Source organism: Carcharhinus amblyrhynchos, chromosome 1, assembly GCF_965287045.1.
Source record: "Carcharhinus amblyrhynchos chromosome 1, sCarAmb.v2.hapA, whole genome shotgun sequence".
In the NCBI taxonomy this organism is placed as follows: Eukaryota; Metazoa; Chordata; class Chondrichthyes; order Carcharhiniformes; family Carcharhinidae; genus Carcharhinus; species Carcharhinus amblyrhynchos.
In genome coordinates this window covers 6,289,479-6,309,107 of record NC_137324.1, presented here as the reverse complement: position 1 = coordinate 6,309,107, position 19,629 = coordinate 6,289,479, and the positions used below count along the sequence as shown (strand labels likewise).

General features: G+C 50.7%; 1 protein-coding gene across 1 annotated transcript in view; it reads left to right on the top strand.

Annotated features, from left to right (window-relative positions):
* Positions 1 to 19,247, top strand: part of LOC145344342 (matrix metalloproteinase-21-like) — a 35,937-nt gene extending 16,690 nt beyond the window's left edge. Inside the window, exons 3-8 of the mRNA XM_080191501.1 lie at positions 1,998 to 3,003; positions 5,213 to 5,352; positions 6,713 to 6,857; positions 11,855 to 12,112; positions 15,003 to 15,175; positions 18,222 to 19,247. Coding sequence (XP_080047627.1) covers positions 1,998 to 3,003; positions 5,213 to 5,352; positions 6,713 to 6,857; positions 11,855 to 12,112; positions 15,003 to 15,175; positions 18,222 to 18,527 — 2,028 coding nt within the window. The 3' untranslated portion in view covers positions 18,528 to 19,247. The remainder of the gene's footprint in view (positions 1 to 1,997; positions 3,004 to 5,212; positions 5,353 to 6,712; positions 6,858 to 11,854; positions 12,113 to 15,002; positions 15,176 to 18,221) is intronic.
* The last annotated feature ends 382 nt before the right edge of the window (positions 19,248 to 19,629 follow it).

Here is a 19,629-nt window from a genome sequence, read left to right as displayed (position 1 = left end):
AATACAATTTGTTAACACTGATGTGTTAGAGCTGGTTACAGTGACTGGGCTACTCCCATTGTGCCTGTTGTGAAACCAGATGGATCAGTTTGTATCTTTGGAGATTTTAAAATGACCAGAAATCCATTGTGCTGATCAATATCTACTTTTTTTTAATTGAAGATTTGTTTGCTGGATTATCAGATGGACATAATTCAGCAAGATTGAACTTCCACCAGCATATTCACAGAGGAATGTAGCTGCTGAATGTCAAACATTGCTTACCATCGTTACTCATAAAGGTCTTTTTCATTATAAAAGATTATCTTTTGGAATAACATCCACACCAGTCCCATTCCAAAGATGGATGTATTGGATTTTAAGTGATCACTCCGGTGTACAATGTTACTGGCTAACACTCTAATTACAGAATCCAATGAACAGGAGCATTTGAACAATTTAGAAGAATCATTGGAACATCTTCAAGCTCTGAGTTTGCATATCAAGGAAGAAAAGTGTGACTTTTTTCAGACATCAGTCCAGTATTTGGGCCATGCTATTGATCATAAAGACCTAAATAAAGCACCTAAGAAAACGGACACTATTTTAGAAGAAACAAATCCAACAAAGTGACACAATTGAGGTTTTTTCTAGGATTAGTAAATTATTATGGCAAATTTGTTCCTAATTTAGCTGTATTATTGAAGCCATTGTATGGTTTACTATGTGCGAAACAGTCATTGGACTGGACAACAATGTGAGAAAGCATAAAAGGATGTCAAAGATGCTTTGCAGAAGACTGAAGTATTGGTTCATTTTCTAACATTACTGCTTGCTTATGATGCTTTACCTTTTGGAGTTGAGGCAGTAGTTTCATTTTGGGAGAAGAATGACCAATAGCTTTTGCTTTGCGTCTTCTGACGAAGGCTGTATCTAACAATTCTCGGCTAGAAGAAGAAGTATTGAGAATAATTCTTGGTGAACGAAGGTATCACCATTATTTATATGGTCATGATTTCACATTATTGAATTGTCATCAAACCCTAACTACTATTTTTGGGCCATACAAAGCCATACCTTTGTTAACTGCTAAGCAATTGCAGAGATGGTCACTGATCTTATCAGCACACTCTCATGGTATAGTGTATCGTCAATCACAGTATTAATGTGAATGCTGATTGTCAATCTTATCTTTACTATTGAGTAGATAGACGCCACCAACTAGTTTTGCTAATATTCCTTATTCTTCACAAGTAAATCATTTGCCTGCGACAGCTTCTCAAGTTCAGAGATATACCAGGAATGATCCTGTAAAAGGGGAGGTGATGGAAATGATATTGAAAGGATGTGGTTTACCCGGGTCCACATCCTGATTTGAGACTGTATGTGTTGAGAGAGTTTGGGGTTGACCATCCAGCCTGGGTGTTTATCGTGGGGAACCTGAGTGCTCATTGTGTGGAAGTTGTCCGGAGTTGAAGGAGTTGAGCTATGAGGAGAGGCTGAATAAACTAGGCTTGTACTCGTTAGAGTTTAGAAGAATGAGGGGAGATCTCATTGAGACGTATAAGATGATGAATGGGATGGATAGGATAGAGGTGGAGAGACTCTTCCTGCTCAGAAAGGACAGTAGGACTAGGGGGCACAGCCTCAAGATAAAGGGGGGACGGTTTAGAACAGAGTTGAGGAGGAACTTCTTCACTCAAAGGGTGGTGAATCTCTGGAATTCTCTGCCCGTTGAAGTGGTGGAGGCTGCCTCGCTCAATATTTTTAAGACGCGGATTGATGGGTTTTTGATAAGAGAGGGGATTAAGGGTTATGGGGAGAGGGCGGGAATGTGGAACTGAGCCACGACAGATCAGCCATGATCTTATTGAATGGCGGGGCAGGCTCGAAGGGCTAGATGGCCTACTCCTGCTCCTATTTCTTATGTTCTTATGTTCTTATGTAATTGTACCTACCAGAGGGTTAAATCCACAGCGCCAATCTCATTTTGTCTGTTCTTGTGACTTTCTTTTCAGGAATATCTGGACAAATATGGGTGGACGGAGCCAGTGAACTGGGAGGATTTGGCCTACCAAGGCGTCTCAGTCCCATTGGATGATGACCCCTCTCCGTTGGACATCTCTGGGCTCCTGTTGGAAGGACATTACAGCCGCAGACATGTGAAGGAACAGGAAGAGTCGCAGCAGATGTTGGCCAAGTACACGACCGCCCTCCTGAGGTTCCAGAAAGCTAACGGCATCCCCGTCACCGGGATTCTGGATGAAGCCACCAAGGAGGCCATGAACATGCCTCGCTGCGGAGTCCCTGATCACAAAGCACATGGTAATGACTCAGACATTCTGAATGGGACCATGGGGCGCAGTATTGCCCTGGGCTACACTGCAGCCGCTGACCAGTTCAGGGTGGGCCGCAACCTCACAGCAATCACAAGCGTCAGCCGACCCACCCGCCGGGAGCCCACGTACATCGCAGCCCAATATCGCCACTCAGAAGCCCCCCAGCACGGCGTCCAACCCAAGAGCTTGCAGCCCACCCAAGACAACTCCACACAGAGCGCCAGCCAAGAGGCCAATCAAACAGCAATCTCCGGCCTGGAGCGAGACAACGACACAGAGATCTCCGGCCTGGACCAGCTCAACCAGACGGCCATCTTCAACCAGGCCCAACCCGACGGAGCCTCCAACCAAAGTCAACCCAACAACACCGCGAGCTCGGGGCGGGCTGTCGTTCCCAGCCAAGGCCGCAAGCGGCGGATCATACGGTGGCTGGTGGACAAGCTGAGGAAGAAGCGAGATTCCTCCGACTCACTGGACAACAGCTTCCCAATGCTGGCCTTCACCAAGACCAAGCTGAAGTGGCGCATTCTGGACGAAGGCTACAGCTCCCAGCTAATGATCGATGACCAGAAGATGATCCTGAAATTAGCCTTTCGGATGTGGAGTGAGGTCACCCCCCTCATATTTGAAGAGGATCTGACATCACCAGCCTCAGAAATAGACATCAAGCTGGGATTCGGGACAAGTGAGGAACCCGGAAACCCTCCTTTTAATTCATTGGTGTAGATGTGCATCGCTGGCTGGCCAGCATTCATTGCCCATCCCTAACTGTCCTTGTGAAGGTGGTGGTGAGCTGCCTTCTGGGTCACTGCAGTCCACACACAATGACATTCGGGAGGTTAGATGTGGACTAAAGTTCCCTCTACACTGTCCCCATCAAACACAGTAAGAAGTCTCACAACACCAGGTTAAAGTCCAACAGGTTTATTTGGTAGTAAACGCCACTAGCTTTCAGGGTTTGCCCCTTCTTCAGATGAGTGGGAGTTCTGTTCATAAACAGGTTATATACAGAGAAAAATTCAATTTACAGAATAGTGGTTGGAATGCGAGTCTTTACAGGTAATCAAGTCTTAAAGGTACAGACAATGTGAGTGGACAGAGGGTTAAGCACAGGTTAAAGAGATGTGTATTGTCTCCAGACAGGACAGTTAGTGAGATGTTGCAAGTCCAGGCAAGTCACGGGGGTTACAGATAGTGTGACATGAACCCAAGATCCCTGTTGAGAGACTGTCCTCATGTGTGCGGAACTTGGCTGTCAGTCTCTGTTCAGCGACTCTGCGCTGTCGTGTGTCGTGAAGGCCGCCTTGGAGAATGCTTACCCGAAGGTCAGAGGCTGAATGCCCGTGACCACTGAAGTGTTCGCCAACAGGAAGGGAACAGCCTTGCCTGGTGATTGTCACACAGTGTTCATTCATCCATTGTCGTAGCGTCTGCATGGTCTCCCCAATGTGAGAATACCATCCACCAGGTACACGGTAAATACTCTTGCAACTCGGCCAACATTGTCTACCTGATACGTTGCAAGAAAGGATGTCCCGAAGCATGGTACATTGGGGAGACCATGCAGACGCTATGACAACGGATGAATGAACATCGCTCGACAGTCACCAGGCAGAAGTATTCCCTGCTAGTCAGCGAACACTTCAGTGGTCACGGACATTCAGCCTCTGACCTTCGGGTAAGCATTCTCCAAGGCGGCCTTCACGACACACGACAGCGCAGAGTCGCTGAACAGAGACTGATAGCCAAGTTCCGCACACATGAGGACAGTCTCAACAGGGATCTTGGGTTCATGTCGCACTATCTGTAACCCCCGTGACTTGCCTGGGTTTGCAAAACCTCACTTACTGTACTGTCTGGAGACAATACACATCTCTTTAAACTGTGATCAGTGCTCCTTCCACTCACATTGTCTGTACCTTTAAGACTTGATTACCTGTAAAGATTCGCATTCCAACCATTATTCTATAAATTGAGTTTGTATCTGTATATACCTTGTTTGTGAACACAGCTCCTCACTCAATTGAAGAAAGAGCAAGACTCCAAAAGTTTGTGTTGCAAATAAACCTGTTGGACTTTAACCTGGTGTTATGAGACTTCTTACTGTGTCCATCCCAGTCCAACACCAGCATCTCCACATTATGCCCACCAAACACTCCCAGGACAGGTACAGCACGGGGTTAGATACAGAGTAAAGCTCCCTCTACACTGTCCCCATCAAACACTCCCAGGACAGGTACAGCACGGGGTTAGATACAGAGTAAAGCTCCCTCTACACTGTCCCCCATCAAACACTCCCAGGACAGGTACACAACGGGGTTAGATACAGAGTAAAGCTCCCTCTACACTGTCCCCATCAAACACTCCCAGGACAGATACAGCACAGGGTTAGATACAGAGTAAAGCTCGCTCTACACTGTCCCCCATCAAACACTCCCAGGACAGGTACACAACGGGGTTAGATACAGAGTAAAGCTCCCTCTACACTGTCCCCCATCAAACACTCCCAGGACAGATACAGCACGGGGTTAGATACAGCGTAAAGCTCCCTCTACCCCATCCCCATCAAACACTCCCAGGACAGGTACAGCACGGGGTTAGATACAGAGTAAAGCTCCCTCTACACTGTCCCCATCAAACAGGTACAGATGGAACAGAGCTGCCTATATTATCCCATTCTAATATCAGATGAAGGTCAAACACGAGTTTCAGTGTGACACCCTCTGTGATGGAGTAACTCCCGGTCTTTAGGCTGGGAGATCCAACAGTCCGAGCGTACATTTATCACCGTTAAGCCTTCAAGAGTGTGGATTGATGAGAGGAGCCCCTTGTACAGTGAACATTGGGGTGGGTTTGCTCAGTGTTTACAGACTAATGGCTTCCTTTCTTCACAGAGAGACACCTGGGCTGCTCGCAGGTCTTTGATGGGACAGGGCAGGAGTACGCACACGCCTGGCGGCTGGGAGATGTCCACTTTGACGATGATGAGCACTTTGTCACACCTTCGAGCAGTGAAGGGATCAGCTTACTGACGGTTATTAACTGCCCTGTTACCTCCTGCACTCCTGTCACTGGCTGGTTCTATCACCTCCTTCCTTCCTGTGAGATCTCTTCCTGTCACTGGCATCTTCCTCCAGGTCACTCTCTGCCATTAAGAGTTTTTGATCACTAACTTGCTGATATCTGGAGTTCCTGGTTAGCTGTCTGCCTGGGTCAGTGCTGATGACACAGTGGATCATTTGAGCTGTGAATATAGGGATGTGAGACACAGGCACCAACCACCAAATAACCCTCAACTATTGGCTCGAGATTCATGTCAAATTGGAGCCAATACAGCACACAGAGCCCTTTGCAATCTCCTCCCTTGCCTCCCATAGCAGCCGAGGGCACAATTCATCCAGACCTGGCGATTTATATACTTCTCAGGCTGCCAACACCTCTGATACCTTGTCCTTCCCTTTGCTCAAGAACCTCATAGTCCCTCTCCCTGAATTCTGTGACATCATTCTCATTCTCTTGGTGAAGATCGATGTGAAGTTTTCACTCAGCACCCTACTATTGTCCTCTTGCTCCGCACATAGATTCCCCCCTTGGTCTGTAATGGATCCTACTCTTTCCCTGGCTCTCCTCTTCCCGTTGATATATTTATAGAATATCTATAAGTATGTAGAGAATATCAGAGCATTTAATCTTCCCCCCTCCCCCACCGCCCCCCCCCCACCCCCACCCCCCCCACCCAATCAGTGTGTCCTCTATTTGTCCGTGGTTTTGAAAGGAAGTCCCAGTGTCCTAAGTTTAGGATTGGGAATGAGGGTGAGAAAGATCAACACTGTTGGAGATTCCTCACTGCTGTTTGGATCAGGAGCTGCAGGGAGCAGGAACAGTCCAGGTGGAGAGAACCAGCCCCGTTGTGTGGTGGGCAGTAAGACTGAGGTCAGGGGGTAAAGCAGAGTTTGGGATGGAGGAGGTCACAGCAATGCAGAGCTCAATGTGTGGAGGGCAGCACGGTGGCACAGTGGGTTAGCACTGCTGCCTCACAGCACCAGGGACCCGGGTTCGATTCCTGGGTTGGGCATCTGTGGAGTTTGTACATTCTCCCCGTGTCTGCGTGGGTTTCCGCCGGGCGCTCCAGTTTCCTCCCACATCCCAAAGGTGTGCGGGATAGGTGGATCGGCCATGAATAAATTGCCCCTTACTGAGGGGGAGTGGTTAGCAGGGTAAATGTGTGGGGTTACGGGAATAGGACCTGGGTGGGATTGTTGTCGGTGCAGACTCGATGGACTGAATGGCCTCCTGCACTGTAGGGATTCTACGATGAGTGAAGCCTTGCCGCCTTTCTGATCTCCTCACCTTGACCCTGTTCAATTGTGATTTCGTTCCTTCTTCCCGACAAGGTGGCTGTCCATGAAATTGGTCACGTCCTGGGATTACCTCACATCCGACGTCCCGGCTCCATAATGCATCCAAACTACATTCCGCAGGATTCGAAAGATCTGGAACTGGACTGGCAGGACCGCAAAGCCATTCAGCAGATATACGGTGAGTTACCCAGGAGCCCCGGGAGGCACCGATCATTGAGTTCATGGGTTTGACCATCAAACCTACCTTGCACTAAACTGTTCTTTCTCAACACCCTCGCTATGACTGTAACACCACATCCACAAACATCCACCACCTACGCTCAGTGGCAGCAGTGTGTACCATCTACAAGATGCACTGCAGCAATTCACCAAGGTTCCTTGGACAGCCCCTTCCAAAACTCACGACCACTTCCATCTGGAAGGAGAAGGGCAGCAGCTACATGGGAACACCACCACCTGCAAGTTCCCCCTCCAAGCCACACACCATCCTGACTTGGAACTATATCACTGTACTTCGTAGTCACTGGTCAACATCCTGGAATATGTAGGTGGCACAGTGGTTAACGCTGCTGCCTCACAGAGCCAGGGACCCGGGTTCGATTCCCAGCTTGGGTCACTGTCTGTGCGGAGTCTGCACATTCTCCCCGTGTCTGCGCGGGTTTCCTCCGGGTGCTCCGGTTTCCTCCCACCGTCCAAAAGACGTGCTGGTTAGGATGCATTGGCCGTACTAAATTCTCCCTCAGTGTACCCAGAATGTGGCGACTAGGGGATTTTCACAGTAACTTCATCGCAGTGTTAGTGTAAGACTACCAAATAAAATTGACTTTAACTGGTTTTATCATTGGTTGGCCAGTTTGTCTGTTGGCTAGCTGTCTTGTGAGTTAATTAATTCATTAGTTAAAAGTCCGTGCGGGAATCTATTACTTGGCTTTTCAAAGGTGTTGCAGTTAGTTTGACAACAACAAATTTGACACGTCCCAGTATAAAGGCAAGCTTGAATAGGCACATCAAGGAGATCTATAGCTGGACCAAAATCTACATTGTTATTAGCTCAGTAAAAGTGTCACAGACATGCCTGGGAGTAAGTTACACACTGGAACCAAGCAGAGGGTTTCTTTTGACAGCCTAACCAATCAGGTTTCACTTCCACATGGTGTTACACCTCGGACGCGATTGGGAATCAGTCGGATTTTTGTTTGATTTTTCAGGAGCTTTGTCTACCTTCCTCTGGAGACTGGGTGTGAGCAGTTTGATACACTGGGAGTTTGGTGTGTGCTGTTCTAACATGACACAGCGCTGACTCTCCATCCCACACCAGCTGCCAAGTGAGAACAACCCGCAGCCCAGCTCTCAGGGGACAAGAGGGTCTCGCTGGTGACTTTTTCATTCATTTCGCAGGATGTGGGTGTGTGCTGGTTAGGCCGGTGCCGAGTCCCTAATTACCCCTGAGAAGGGTGGTGGCGAGACGCCCTCGTAAACCGCTGCCGTAGTTCACCGAGGCTGCTCTCACAGCACCTTCCAAACTCCGCCACTTTGAAGGACGAACATACGCGGCGAGTGACTCACTTCCTGACTCAAAGATCAAAGAAAATTACACAACGGAAACAGGCCCTCTGCACCGTCCATGCTGCCCCGACTGAACTAAAACCCCCTCCCCTCCCGGGGACCCTATCCCTCTATTCCCGTCCTATTCATGTACTTGTCAAGACGCCCCTTAAAACTCACTACCGTATCTGCTTCCACTGCCTCCCCCGCCAGTGAGTTTCAGGCACCCACCACCCTCTGTGTAAAAAAACTTGATGCGGAGATCACAGCAAAAAGTCTCACAACACCAGGTTAAAGTCCAACAGGTTTATGTGGTAGCAAAAGCCACGAGCTTTCGGAGCACTGCTCCTTCATCGGGTGAGTGGGGAGTTCTGTTCACAAACAGGGCATATAAAGACACAAACTCAATTTACAAAATAATGGTTGGAATGCGAGTCTTTACAGGTAATCAATCTTAAAGGTACAGACAATGTGAGTGGAGAGAGGGTTAAGTACAGGTTAAAGAGATGTGTATTGTCTCCAGACAGGACAGTTAGTGAGGTTTTGCAAACCCAGACAAGTCATGGGGGTTACAGATAGTGCAACATGAACCCAAGATCCCGGTTGAGGCCGTCCTCATGTGTCCAGAACTTGGCTATCAGTCTCTGCTCAGCAACTCTGCGCTGTCGTGTGTCGTGAAGGCCGCCTTGGAGAATGCTTACCCGAAGGTCAGAGGCTGAATGCCCGTGACCACTGAAGTGTTCGCCAACAGGAAGGGAACACTCCTGCCTGGTGATTGTCGAGCGGTGTCCATTCATCCGCTGTCGTAGTGTCTGCATGGTCTCCCCAATGTACCATGCCTCAGGACATCCTTTCCTGCAGCGTTCTGCACACATGAGGATGGCCTCAACCGGGATCTTGGGTTCATGTCACACTATCTGTAACCCCAATGACTTGGCTGGACTTGTAAAATTTCACTAACTGTCCTGTCTGGAGACAATACACATCGCTTTAACCTGTACTTAACCCTCTCTCCACTCACACTGTCTGTACGTTTAAGACTTGATTACCTGTAAAGACTCACATTCCAACCATTATTTTGTAAATTGAGTTTGTGTCTTTAAATGCTCTGTTTGTGAACAGAACTCCCATTCACCCGATGAAGGAGCAGAGCTCTGAAAGCTAGTGGCTTTTGCTACCAAATAAACCTGTTGGACTTTAACCTGGTGCGGTGAGACTTCTTACTAAAACAATCTTGCCTATACATCTCCTTTAAACATTGCCCCTCGCACCTTAAACCTAAACCCCCTAGAAATTGACTCTTCCACCATGGGAAAAATCTTCTGACTATCCACTCTGGTCCATGCTCCTCATAATAGAGACTACCTACAAGGCACAAGTCAGGAGTGTGATGGAATACTCTCCACTTGCCTGGATGGGGGCAGCTCCAACAACACTCGAGAAGCTCAGCACCATCCAGGATAAAGCAGCCCCACTTGATTGGCCCCCCATCCACAAACATTCAATCCCTCCACCACCGACGTGCAGTAGTAGCAGTGTGTACTATCTACAAGATGCACCACAGCAATTCACCAAAGATCATAAGATCATAAGAACATAAGAAATAGGAGCAGGAGTAGGCCATCTAGCCCTTCGAGCCTGCCCCGCAATTCAATAAGATCATGGCTGATCTGAAGTGGATCAGTTCCACTTTCCCGCTTTCTCCCCATAACCTTTAATTCCCTTGTCTGTCAGAAACCTATCTACCCATCTCTTAAATATATTTATCGAGGTAGCCTCCACCACTTCAACGGGCAGAGAATTCCAGAGATTCACCACCCTTTGAGTGAAGAAGTTCCTCCTCAACTCCGTTCTAAACTGCCCTCCCTTATCTTGAGGCTGTGCCCTCTAGTCCTGCTATCCTTTCTGAGTGGGAAGAACCTCTCAACCTCTACCCTATCCATCCCCTTCATTATCTTATACATCTCTATAAGATCCCCCCTCATCCTTCTAAACTCCAACGAGTACAAACCCAGTCTATTTAATCTCTCTTCACAGGCCAACCCCCTCATCTCCGGTATCAGCCTAGTGAACCTCCTCTGCACTCCCTCCAAGGCCAAAATATCCTTGCATAAGTATGGCGCCCAAAACTGCACACAGTACTCCAGCTGCGGCCTCACCAGTACCCTGTACAGTTGCAGCAAGACCTCCCTGCTTTTATATTCTATCCCCCTCGCTATAAAGGCCAGCATCCCATTCGCCTTCTTGATCACCTGCTGCACCTGCAGACTGGGTTTTTGCGACTCATGCACAAGGACCCCCAGGTTTCTCTGCACCGTAGCATGCTGCAGCTTTTCGCCCTTTAAATAGTAATCCCTCCTACTATTATTCCTGCCAAAGTTAGATCCTTAGACAGCACCTTCCAAACCCATGACCACTGCCATCTAGAAGGACGAGGGCAGCAGCTACATGGGGAACACCACCACCTGTAAGTTCCTCTCCAAGCCACTCACCATCCTGACTTGGAAATATATCACCGTTCCTTCACAGTCGCTGGGTCAAAATCCTGGAATTCCCTCCCTAACGGCATTGTGGATCAACCCACAGCACAGGGACTGCAACGATTCAAGAAGGCAGCTCACCAAGGACAACTAGGGATGGGCAATAAACACTGGCCCAGCCAGCGACACCCATGTCCCATGAATGAATACTGAAGCAGGCCATTCAGCCCCTCTGACAGCAGTTGCTTCGGGAGAACACCACCTCCGAGTTTCTATCCAAGCCAACGAAACATCCAGACTTAAAGTTCATTTATTTATTAACATCACAAGTAGGCTTATATTAACACTGCAATGAAGTCATTGTGAAAACCCCTAGTCACCACCCTCCTGTGCGGGTACACTGAGGGAGAATTTAGCACGGCCAATGCACTCTAACCAGCGCATCTTTCGGACTGTCAGAGGAAATTGGAGCACCCGGAGGAAACCCGCGCAGACACAGGGAGGATGTGCAGATTCCACACAAACAGTGTGAGACTAGCACAGGAATCGAACCCGGATCCCTGGCGTGTGAGGCAGCAGTGCTAACCACTGCGCTGCCCTGACTTGGAGCTATTAGTGGCGGGCAATACATTCTGGTCCCACCAGCCACAGCCCATCCCATGAAAACATGAAAAAAAAATGTGTATGTGGTGTAGGTACACCCACCATGCTGTTAGGGAGGGAGTTCCGGGATTTTGACCCAGCGACAGTGAAGAAACGGCGATATATTTCCAAGTCAGGATGGTGAGTGACTTGGAGGGGAAGTTCCAGGTGGTGGGGTATCTGCTGCCCTCGTCCTTCTGGATGGAAGTGGTCATGGGTTTGGAAGGTGCTGTCTAATGAACCTTGGTGAGTTGCTGCAGTGCATCTTGTAGACAGTACACGCTGCCGGCACTGTGGGGAGGGGCATGGATGTTGAATGTGATGAATGGGGTTCTGGATGGTGTCAAGAGATGGCTGGAGGGCCTGACTGAGGATGGTACATTAGCCAGCTCCTTCGACATGGGATCAAACAGATCCAGAAACATTCCAAGCGGTCGCGAGTCATTCCGTAGGGAGCAGCCAGACAGCAGTGGACTGAACTATCTCCTTGTGTTTCCTGCTTCATCAGGGGTCTGTGAAGGCAGCTTTAACACAGTGTTTGACTGGGTGCGCAGGGAGGAGAACGAGTTTGGGGAAGTCACGTATCGTTTCAACACCTACTTCCTGCGACACGGTTGGTATTGGATGTACGAGAACCGCTTCAACAGGACTCGGTACGGAGACCCCATCCCGTTAGTGGTGGGGTGGAGGGGTCTCCCTTCCTCTGACATCGATGGCTTTGTTCACATCTGGACCTGGAATAAGGATGTAACCCTCTTCTTCAAAGGTGAAGCCACTCAGCCTCCTGGCCTGGGCTGTCCCCAAAGCTCCAAAATCTCTGAGGGATCTAGAAGGTTCGGGAGGGGAGGGATTGGGGGGGGAGTGGGGGAGAGAGGAAGGAGGCGTGAGTAATGAAGGTTAAGGAAGTAAATCACTGGATTTATGTTCAGGGGCCAGGATTCCCTCATTAAGCAAAAGGGAATTCCGAAGGGAAATGGGTAAGCTCCTGCGGTGGAGATGAGGGGAGCTGGACGGAGCGGATAGGGAAAAACCGTTCCCTCTCGGAAAAGGATCGAGAATGAGAGGGCATGGATCTAAAGTGATCGTTAAAAGAAGCAAATGTAATAAGGGTTGGCGATGGTCTCGTGGTATTATCGCTATCAATCCAGAAACTCAGCTAATATCCCGGGGACTCGGGTTCGAATCCCACCACAGCAGGTGGTGGAATCTGAATTTAATTTAAAAAAATTTGGAATTAAGAATCTACTGATGAGCATGAAACCAATGCCAATTGTCAGAAAAACCCATCCAGTTTACTGATGCCCTTTAGGGAAGGAAATCTACAGGTACAGTGCCGGAAGACTGGAGGATAGCAAATGTTGTCCCCTTGTTCAAGAAGGGGAGTAGAGACCATCCTGGGAATTATAGACCGGTGAGCCTTACTTCTGTTGTGGGCAAAGTTTTGGAAAGGATTATAAGAGATAGGATTTATAATCATCTGGAGGGAAATAAATTGATTAGGGATAGTCAACACGGTTTTGTGAAGGGTAGGTCGTGCCTCACAAACCTTATCCAGTTCTTTGAGAAGGTGACCAAAGAGGTGGATAAGGGTAAGGCAGTTGATGTGGTGTATATGGATTTTAGTAAAGTGTTTGATAAGGTTCCCCATGGTAGGCTGTTGCAGAAGATACAGAGGCATGGGATTGAGGGTGATTTAGCAGTTTGGATCAGGAATTGGCTAGCTGATAGAAGACAGAGGGTGGTGGTTGCTGGGAAATTGTATTGCGTACAGTTCTGGTCGCCGCATTATAAGAAAGATGCAGAAGCATTGGAAAGGGTGCAGAGGAGGTTTACCAGGATGTTGCCTGGTATGGTGGGAAGGTCTTATGAGGAAAGGCTGAGGGACTTGAGGCTGTTTTCGTTACAGAGAAGAAGGTTAAGAGGTGACTTAATTGAGGCATACAAGATGATCAGAGGGTTAGATAAGGTGGACAGTGAGAGCCTTTTTCCTCAGATGGTGATGGCTAACACAAGGGGACATAGCTTTAAATTAAGGGGTGGTAATTATAGGACAGATGTCAGAGGTAGGTTCTTTACTCAGAGGGTAGTAAGGGCGTGGAATGCCCTGCCTGTAACAGTAGTGGATTCACCAACATTTAAATGGTCATTGGATAAACATATGGATAATATTGGAATAGGGTAGGTTAGATGGACTTTAGATTGGTTCCACTGGTCGGGGCAACATCGAGGGCCGAAGGGCCTGTACTGCGCTGTAATGATCTATGTTCTACGCAGCACAGGGATACATCCTTCAGCCGTCCAAGCCTGCACTGACCATGCTGCCCATCTGAACTAAACCCCCTACCCTTCCGGGGACCATATTCCTCCATTCCTGTCATATTCCTGTATTTGTCAAGACGCCCCTTAAAAGTCACTGAAAAGTCGGACCCGGGTCCCTGACACTGTGAGGCAGAAGGACTAACCTTCAACTGAGGGGAACAGCTGCTCCCTATCCACTCCATGCTCCTCATAATCTTTACACCTCGATCAGGTCACCCCCTCAGTCTTCTCTTCTCCAATGAAAACAACCCAAGTCTATCCAATCTCTCTGTATAACTTAAATGTTCCATCCCAGGCAACATCCTGGTGAATCCCCTCTGCACCCCCTCCAGTGTGTTCACATCCTTCCGATAACATGGTGACCAGACCTGCACACAGTGCTCCAGCTGTGTCCTCACCAAAGTTCGATACAACTCCAACATCACCTCTCTGCTTTTGTAATCTATACCCTGATTGATAAAGGCGAGTGTGCCTTTTTCACCACCCTATTAACATTTCCTTCCACCTTCAGAGATCTACGGACAAACACACTGAGGTCCCTTAGTTCCTCAGAACCTGCTGTTCATCGAATACTTCCTTGACAAATTATTTGTCCCAAAGTGTATCACCTCACACTTTGCAGATTCCACCTGCCACTTACCCGCCCCGAGGGTGGTGAGGGTCTGGAACGCGCTGCCCGGGGGGGTGGTGGAGGTGGGCTGCCTCACATCCTTTAAAAAGTACCTGGATGAGCACTTGGCAAACCAGAACATTCAAAGCCATAGAACATAGAACATTACAGCACAGTACAGGCCCTTTGGCCCTCGATGTTGCGCTGACCAGTGGAACCAATCTAATGACCCTCTAACCTAAACTATTCCAATGTTATCCATATGCCTATCCACTGACCATCTGAACGCCCTTAAAGTTGGCGAGTCCACAACTGCTGAGGCAGGGCATTCCACGTCCTTACTACCCTGGGCCACGTGTTGGCAGGTGGGAGTTCAGGTGTCTCTAATACATCACTGCAGACTTGATGGGCCAAAGGGTCTCCTGCACAGTATGACTCGATGATTCTAAAGTTCAATGGTTGCATCATTCAGTGAGCTAAGAGGGTTGAGAGGATGCTCATCTGGAATAGAAATTCTAGAACGCAGCGAAGATGCAATGGGCCAAATGGCCTGTGTCTGTTCTCTGGCCTCAGAGTAACCCCATGTCATCTACCCAGGTCCCTTTCAATTTGAAGATATTGAAGTGAATTGGAGCAGACGGCTGGGCAGCGTGTGGATTATTGGGATGAGGTCTGAGCTGGAGGTTGTGTGAAAGGATCTCACGGTGCTCTCTCATTCTGCTCACAGGTACCATGTACTGGCAGTACGACAATGATAATGACAGAGTTTATACCGAGGACCCCCAGGGTAACCGTTACCCTCGATCCATCTCACAGGGTTTCCCAGGCATTGACGGGCCGATCGACGCTATCTACTTCGACAAAAGGGATCATTGTGTCTATTTCTTCAAAGGCTTCAATGTGAGTATTAGTCATCTGGAACTCCCAACTCCAATCATCCTCAATCCTGATCGCTCAGTCAGCCAGTGCTGTTCATTACACTGGTTATCAACACTTCCAAACATTCGTAACATACAGAACACCAGCAATGAGGGATGAAGGAGCTCAGTGCACTCCCAGGACAGGTACAGCACAGGGTTAGATACAGAGTAAAGCTCCCTCTACACTGTCCCCCATCAAACACTTCCAGGACAGGTACAGCACGGGGTTAGATACAGAGTAAAACTCCCTCTACACTGTCCCCCATCAAACACTCCCAGGACAGGTACAGCACAGGGTTAGATACAGAGTAAAGCTCCCTCTACACTCTCCCCCATCAAACACTCCCAGGACAGGTACAGCACAGGGTTAGATACAGAGTAAAGCTCCCTCTACACTGTCCCCATCAAACACTCCCAGGACAGGTACAGCACGGGGTTAGATACAGAGTAAAACTCCCTCTACACTGTCCCCCATCAAACACTCCCAGGACAGGTACAGCACAGGGTTAGATACAGAGTAAAGCTCCCTCTACACTGTCCCCATCAAACACTCCCAGGACAGGTACAGCATGGGGTTAGATACAGAGTAAAACTCCCTCTACACTGTCCCCCATCAAACACTCCCAGGACAGGTACAGCACAGGGTTAGATACAGAGTAAAGCTCCCTCTACACTGTCCCCATCAAACACTCCCAGGACAGGTACAGCACGGGGTTAGATACAGAGTAAAGCTCCCTCTACACTGTCCCCATCAAACACTCCCAGGACAGGTACAGCACGGGGTTAGATACAGAGTAAAGCTCCCTCTACACTGTCCCTATCAAACACTCCCAGGACAGGTACAGCACGGGGTTAGATACAGAGTAAAGCTCCCTCTACACTGTCCCTATCAAACACTCCCAGGACAGGTACAGCACGGGGTTAGATACAGACTGGACACGAGTTATAGCCCATTGTATTTAGTCTATGTGCCCTATCTCCCTGTCCATCACTGACCATATTGGATGTACTGTATCCAAGTTATCAGCCCCTGTGGTGTGTTAGGGTGAAGCTGGTGGGGGTAATGAAGCTTGGAGAGTAGGAACATAGAAACTAGAAGCAGGAGTAGACCATCCAGCCCCTCGAACCTGCTCCGCCATTCACTTTGACCATTTCTGATCATCGAATTCAATATAAAATATGAGCAGGATTATGAGGGTGGGGGAAGGTGACAGGGTTGTGAGTGTTGTGGGGGGTGGGGGGATGACAGTGTGGGGGTTTGATGATGACAGAGAGGGGGTGACGCTGGGGAGGGGATGCTGAGTGGGTGATGGTGGGACTGTGACGCTGGGAGAGTTGGCGCTGGGGGAGGTGGAGGTGACAGTGGTGGGGGGGGGAACGGTTAATGGTGGGGTCGCAGGGTATTGAAGCTGGGGGGAGGGGGATGACAGTGGGTGTGGGGGGTTGATGGTGGGGAAGTTCAGAGTGGGGGAGGTGGAGGTTGACAGTGGAGGGTGGGGGGGTGTGACATTGGTGGGGGGTGGGGGGGTGGGGTGTGACAGTGGGTGGGGAATAATAGTAGTGGGGGTGGGAGGTGAGAGTGGGGGGAGTGGGGGGGTGACAATGGGTGAGGGGAGATAGTGGGGGGTGGGGGTGTGACACTGGGGAGGGGTGGGTGAGTGACAGTGGGGGGGGCGGGGGTGACGCTGGGGTGGGGGTGACCATGGGAGAGTTGGGGGGGTGATGATGGTGGTGGGGGTGACTAGGGGAGAGTTCGGGGGGTGATGATGGTGGGGTTGACCAAAGGAGAGTTGGGGTGGTGGTGATGGTGGTGGGGGTGACTAGGGGAGAGTTGGGGGGGTGGCGGTGGTGGGGTGACCATGGGAGAGTTGGGGGGCTGACGGTGGTGGGGGTGACCATGGGAGAGTTGGGGAGGGGGGGTGACGGTGGTGGGGGTGACTAGGGGGGAGTTGGGGGGGGTGATGGTGGTGGGGGTGACCGGGGGAGAGTTGGGGGTGTGACGGTGGTGGGGGTGACCGGGGGAGAGTTGGGGGGGTGACGGTGGTGGGGGTGACCGGGGGAGAGTTGGGGGGGTGACGGTGGTGGGGGTGACCATGGGAGAGTTGGGGAGGGGGGGTGACGGTGGTGGGGGTGACCAGGGGAGAGTTGGGGGGGGGTGACGGTGGTGGGGGTGACCAGGGGAGAGTTGGGGGGTGACGGTGGTGGGGGTGACCGGGGGAGAGTTGGCGGTGTGACGGTGGTGGGGGTGACCAGGGGAGAGTTGGGGTGCTGACGGTGGTGGGGGTGACCGGGGGAGAGTTGGCGGTGTGACGGTGGTGGGGGTGACCGGGGGAGAGTTGGGGGGGGTGACGGTGGTGGGGGTGACCGGGGGAGAGTTGGGGGGTGACGGTGGTGGGGGTGACCAGGGGAGAGTTGGGGTGCTGACGGTGGTGGGGTGACCGGGGGAGAGTTGGCGGTGTGACGGTGGTGGGGGTGACCGGGGGAGAGTTGGGGGGGTGACGGTGGTGGGGGTGACCGGGGGAGAGTTGGCGGTGTGACGGTGGTGGGGGTGACCGGGGGAGAGTTGGGGGGGTGACGGTGGTGGGGGTGACCGGGGGAGAGTTGGCGGTGTGACGGTGGTGGGGGTGACCGGGGGAGAGTTGGGGGGTGACGGTGGTGGGGGTGACCAGGGGAGAGTTGGGGTGCTGACGGTGGTGGGGGTGACCGCGGGAGAGTTGGGGGGGTGACGGTGGTGGGGGTGACCGGGGGAGAGTTGGGGGGTGACGGTGGTGGGGGTGACCATGGGGGAGAGTTGGGGGGGTGACGGTGGTGGGGGTGACCATGGGAGAGTTGGGGGGCTGACTGGGGGAGAGTTGGGGGGCGGGGTGATGGTGGTGGGGGTGACCGGGGGAGAGTTGGGGGTGTGACGGTGGTGGGTCAGTGGCGGTTCGCAGTGGGGGGAGTTGGGAGGGTGAGCCGCTCTGTCGCTGGTCTGGGTGGGGGAGATGTGAGATGTGAACCTTGACCCGCTCTGTTGCACTCGGCAGGTGACGGCGTTTAGCGTGGACCTGAACAGCACGGTGCCCGGATATCCCAAGAGGATTGTGGACGTCTTCCCGCCCATCGTCAAGGGCAACCACCCCCTGGGGAACCTGGACGCCGTTTATTACTCATACACACACGCCACCGTGTTTGTCTTCAAGGACACCGTCTATTGGAAGGTCATCAACGAGCGAGACCGTGAGGGAAACGCCTCGCTGCCCCTCAATGGCCTCCTCCCTCAGGGCCGCGTTGCTGAGCACTGGTATGATATCTGTGAGGTGGATGGTTCCGGAACACCAGGCCACCAGTAACATGAGGAACGGCGGAGGGGGTGGGGGCTCACTGCTCCCTGACAGAGACCACCGCATTTTACTAGCGCCATTCTGCTCGGAAACGACAAAGCGGATTGACCGACACAATCTCAGCAAACGGATCGCAGAGTGCTGACCCCTGACCCCTTCCGCACCGCAGATTCCAAACAATTATTTTGCGATCGTGGTTTTCAGTTCCTCAATATCTCCAACTGGAGACCCAAGACTCACAACAAACTGAACCTGACTGCCCATTCCAACCTTCTCAAAGCTCACCAAGAAAATCTATCCAACTGTGTTCATAACCAGCAGGTCAAGGGGCACTTAATAGGATCTCTGTCAATACCTTACAGTCCATCATTTTTACTCTGTATCTAACCCCGTGCTGTACCTGTCCTGGGAGTGTTTGATGGGGGATAGTGTAGAGGGAGCTTTACTCTGTATCTAACCCCGTGCTGTACCTGTCCTGGGAGTGTTTGATGGGGGATAGTGTAGAGGGAGCTTTACTCTGTATCTAACCCTGTGCTGTACCTGTCCTGGGAGTGTTTGATGGGGACAGTGTAGAGGGAGCTTTACTCTGTATCTAACCCCGTGCTGTACCTGTCCTGGGAGTGTTTGATGGGGGATAGTGTAGAGGGAGCTTTACTCTGTATCTAACCCTGTGCTGTACCTGTCCTGGGAGTGTTTGATGGGGGATAGTGTAGAGGGAGCTTTACTCTGTATCTAACCCCGTGCTGTACCTGTCCTGGGAGTGTTTGATGGGGACAGTGTAGAGGGAGCTTTACTCTGTATCTAACCCCGTGCTGTACCTGTCCTGGGAGTGTTTGATGGGGACAGTGTAGAGGGAGCTTTACTCTGTGTCTAACCCCATGCTGTACCTGTCCTGGGAGTGTTTGATGGGGACAGTGTAGAGGGAGCTTTACTCTGTATCTAACCCTGTGCTGTACCTGTCCTGGGAGTGTTTGATGGGGACAGTGTAGAGGGAGCTTTACTCTGTATCTAACCCCATGCTGTATCTGTCCTGGGAGTGTTTGATGGGGGACAGTGTAGAGGGAGCTTTACTCTGTATCTAACCCCGTGCTGTACCTGTCCTGGGAGTGTT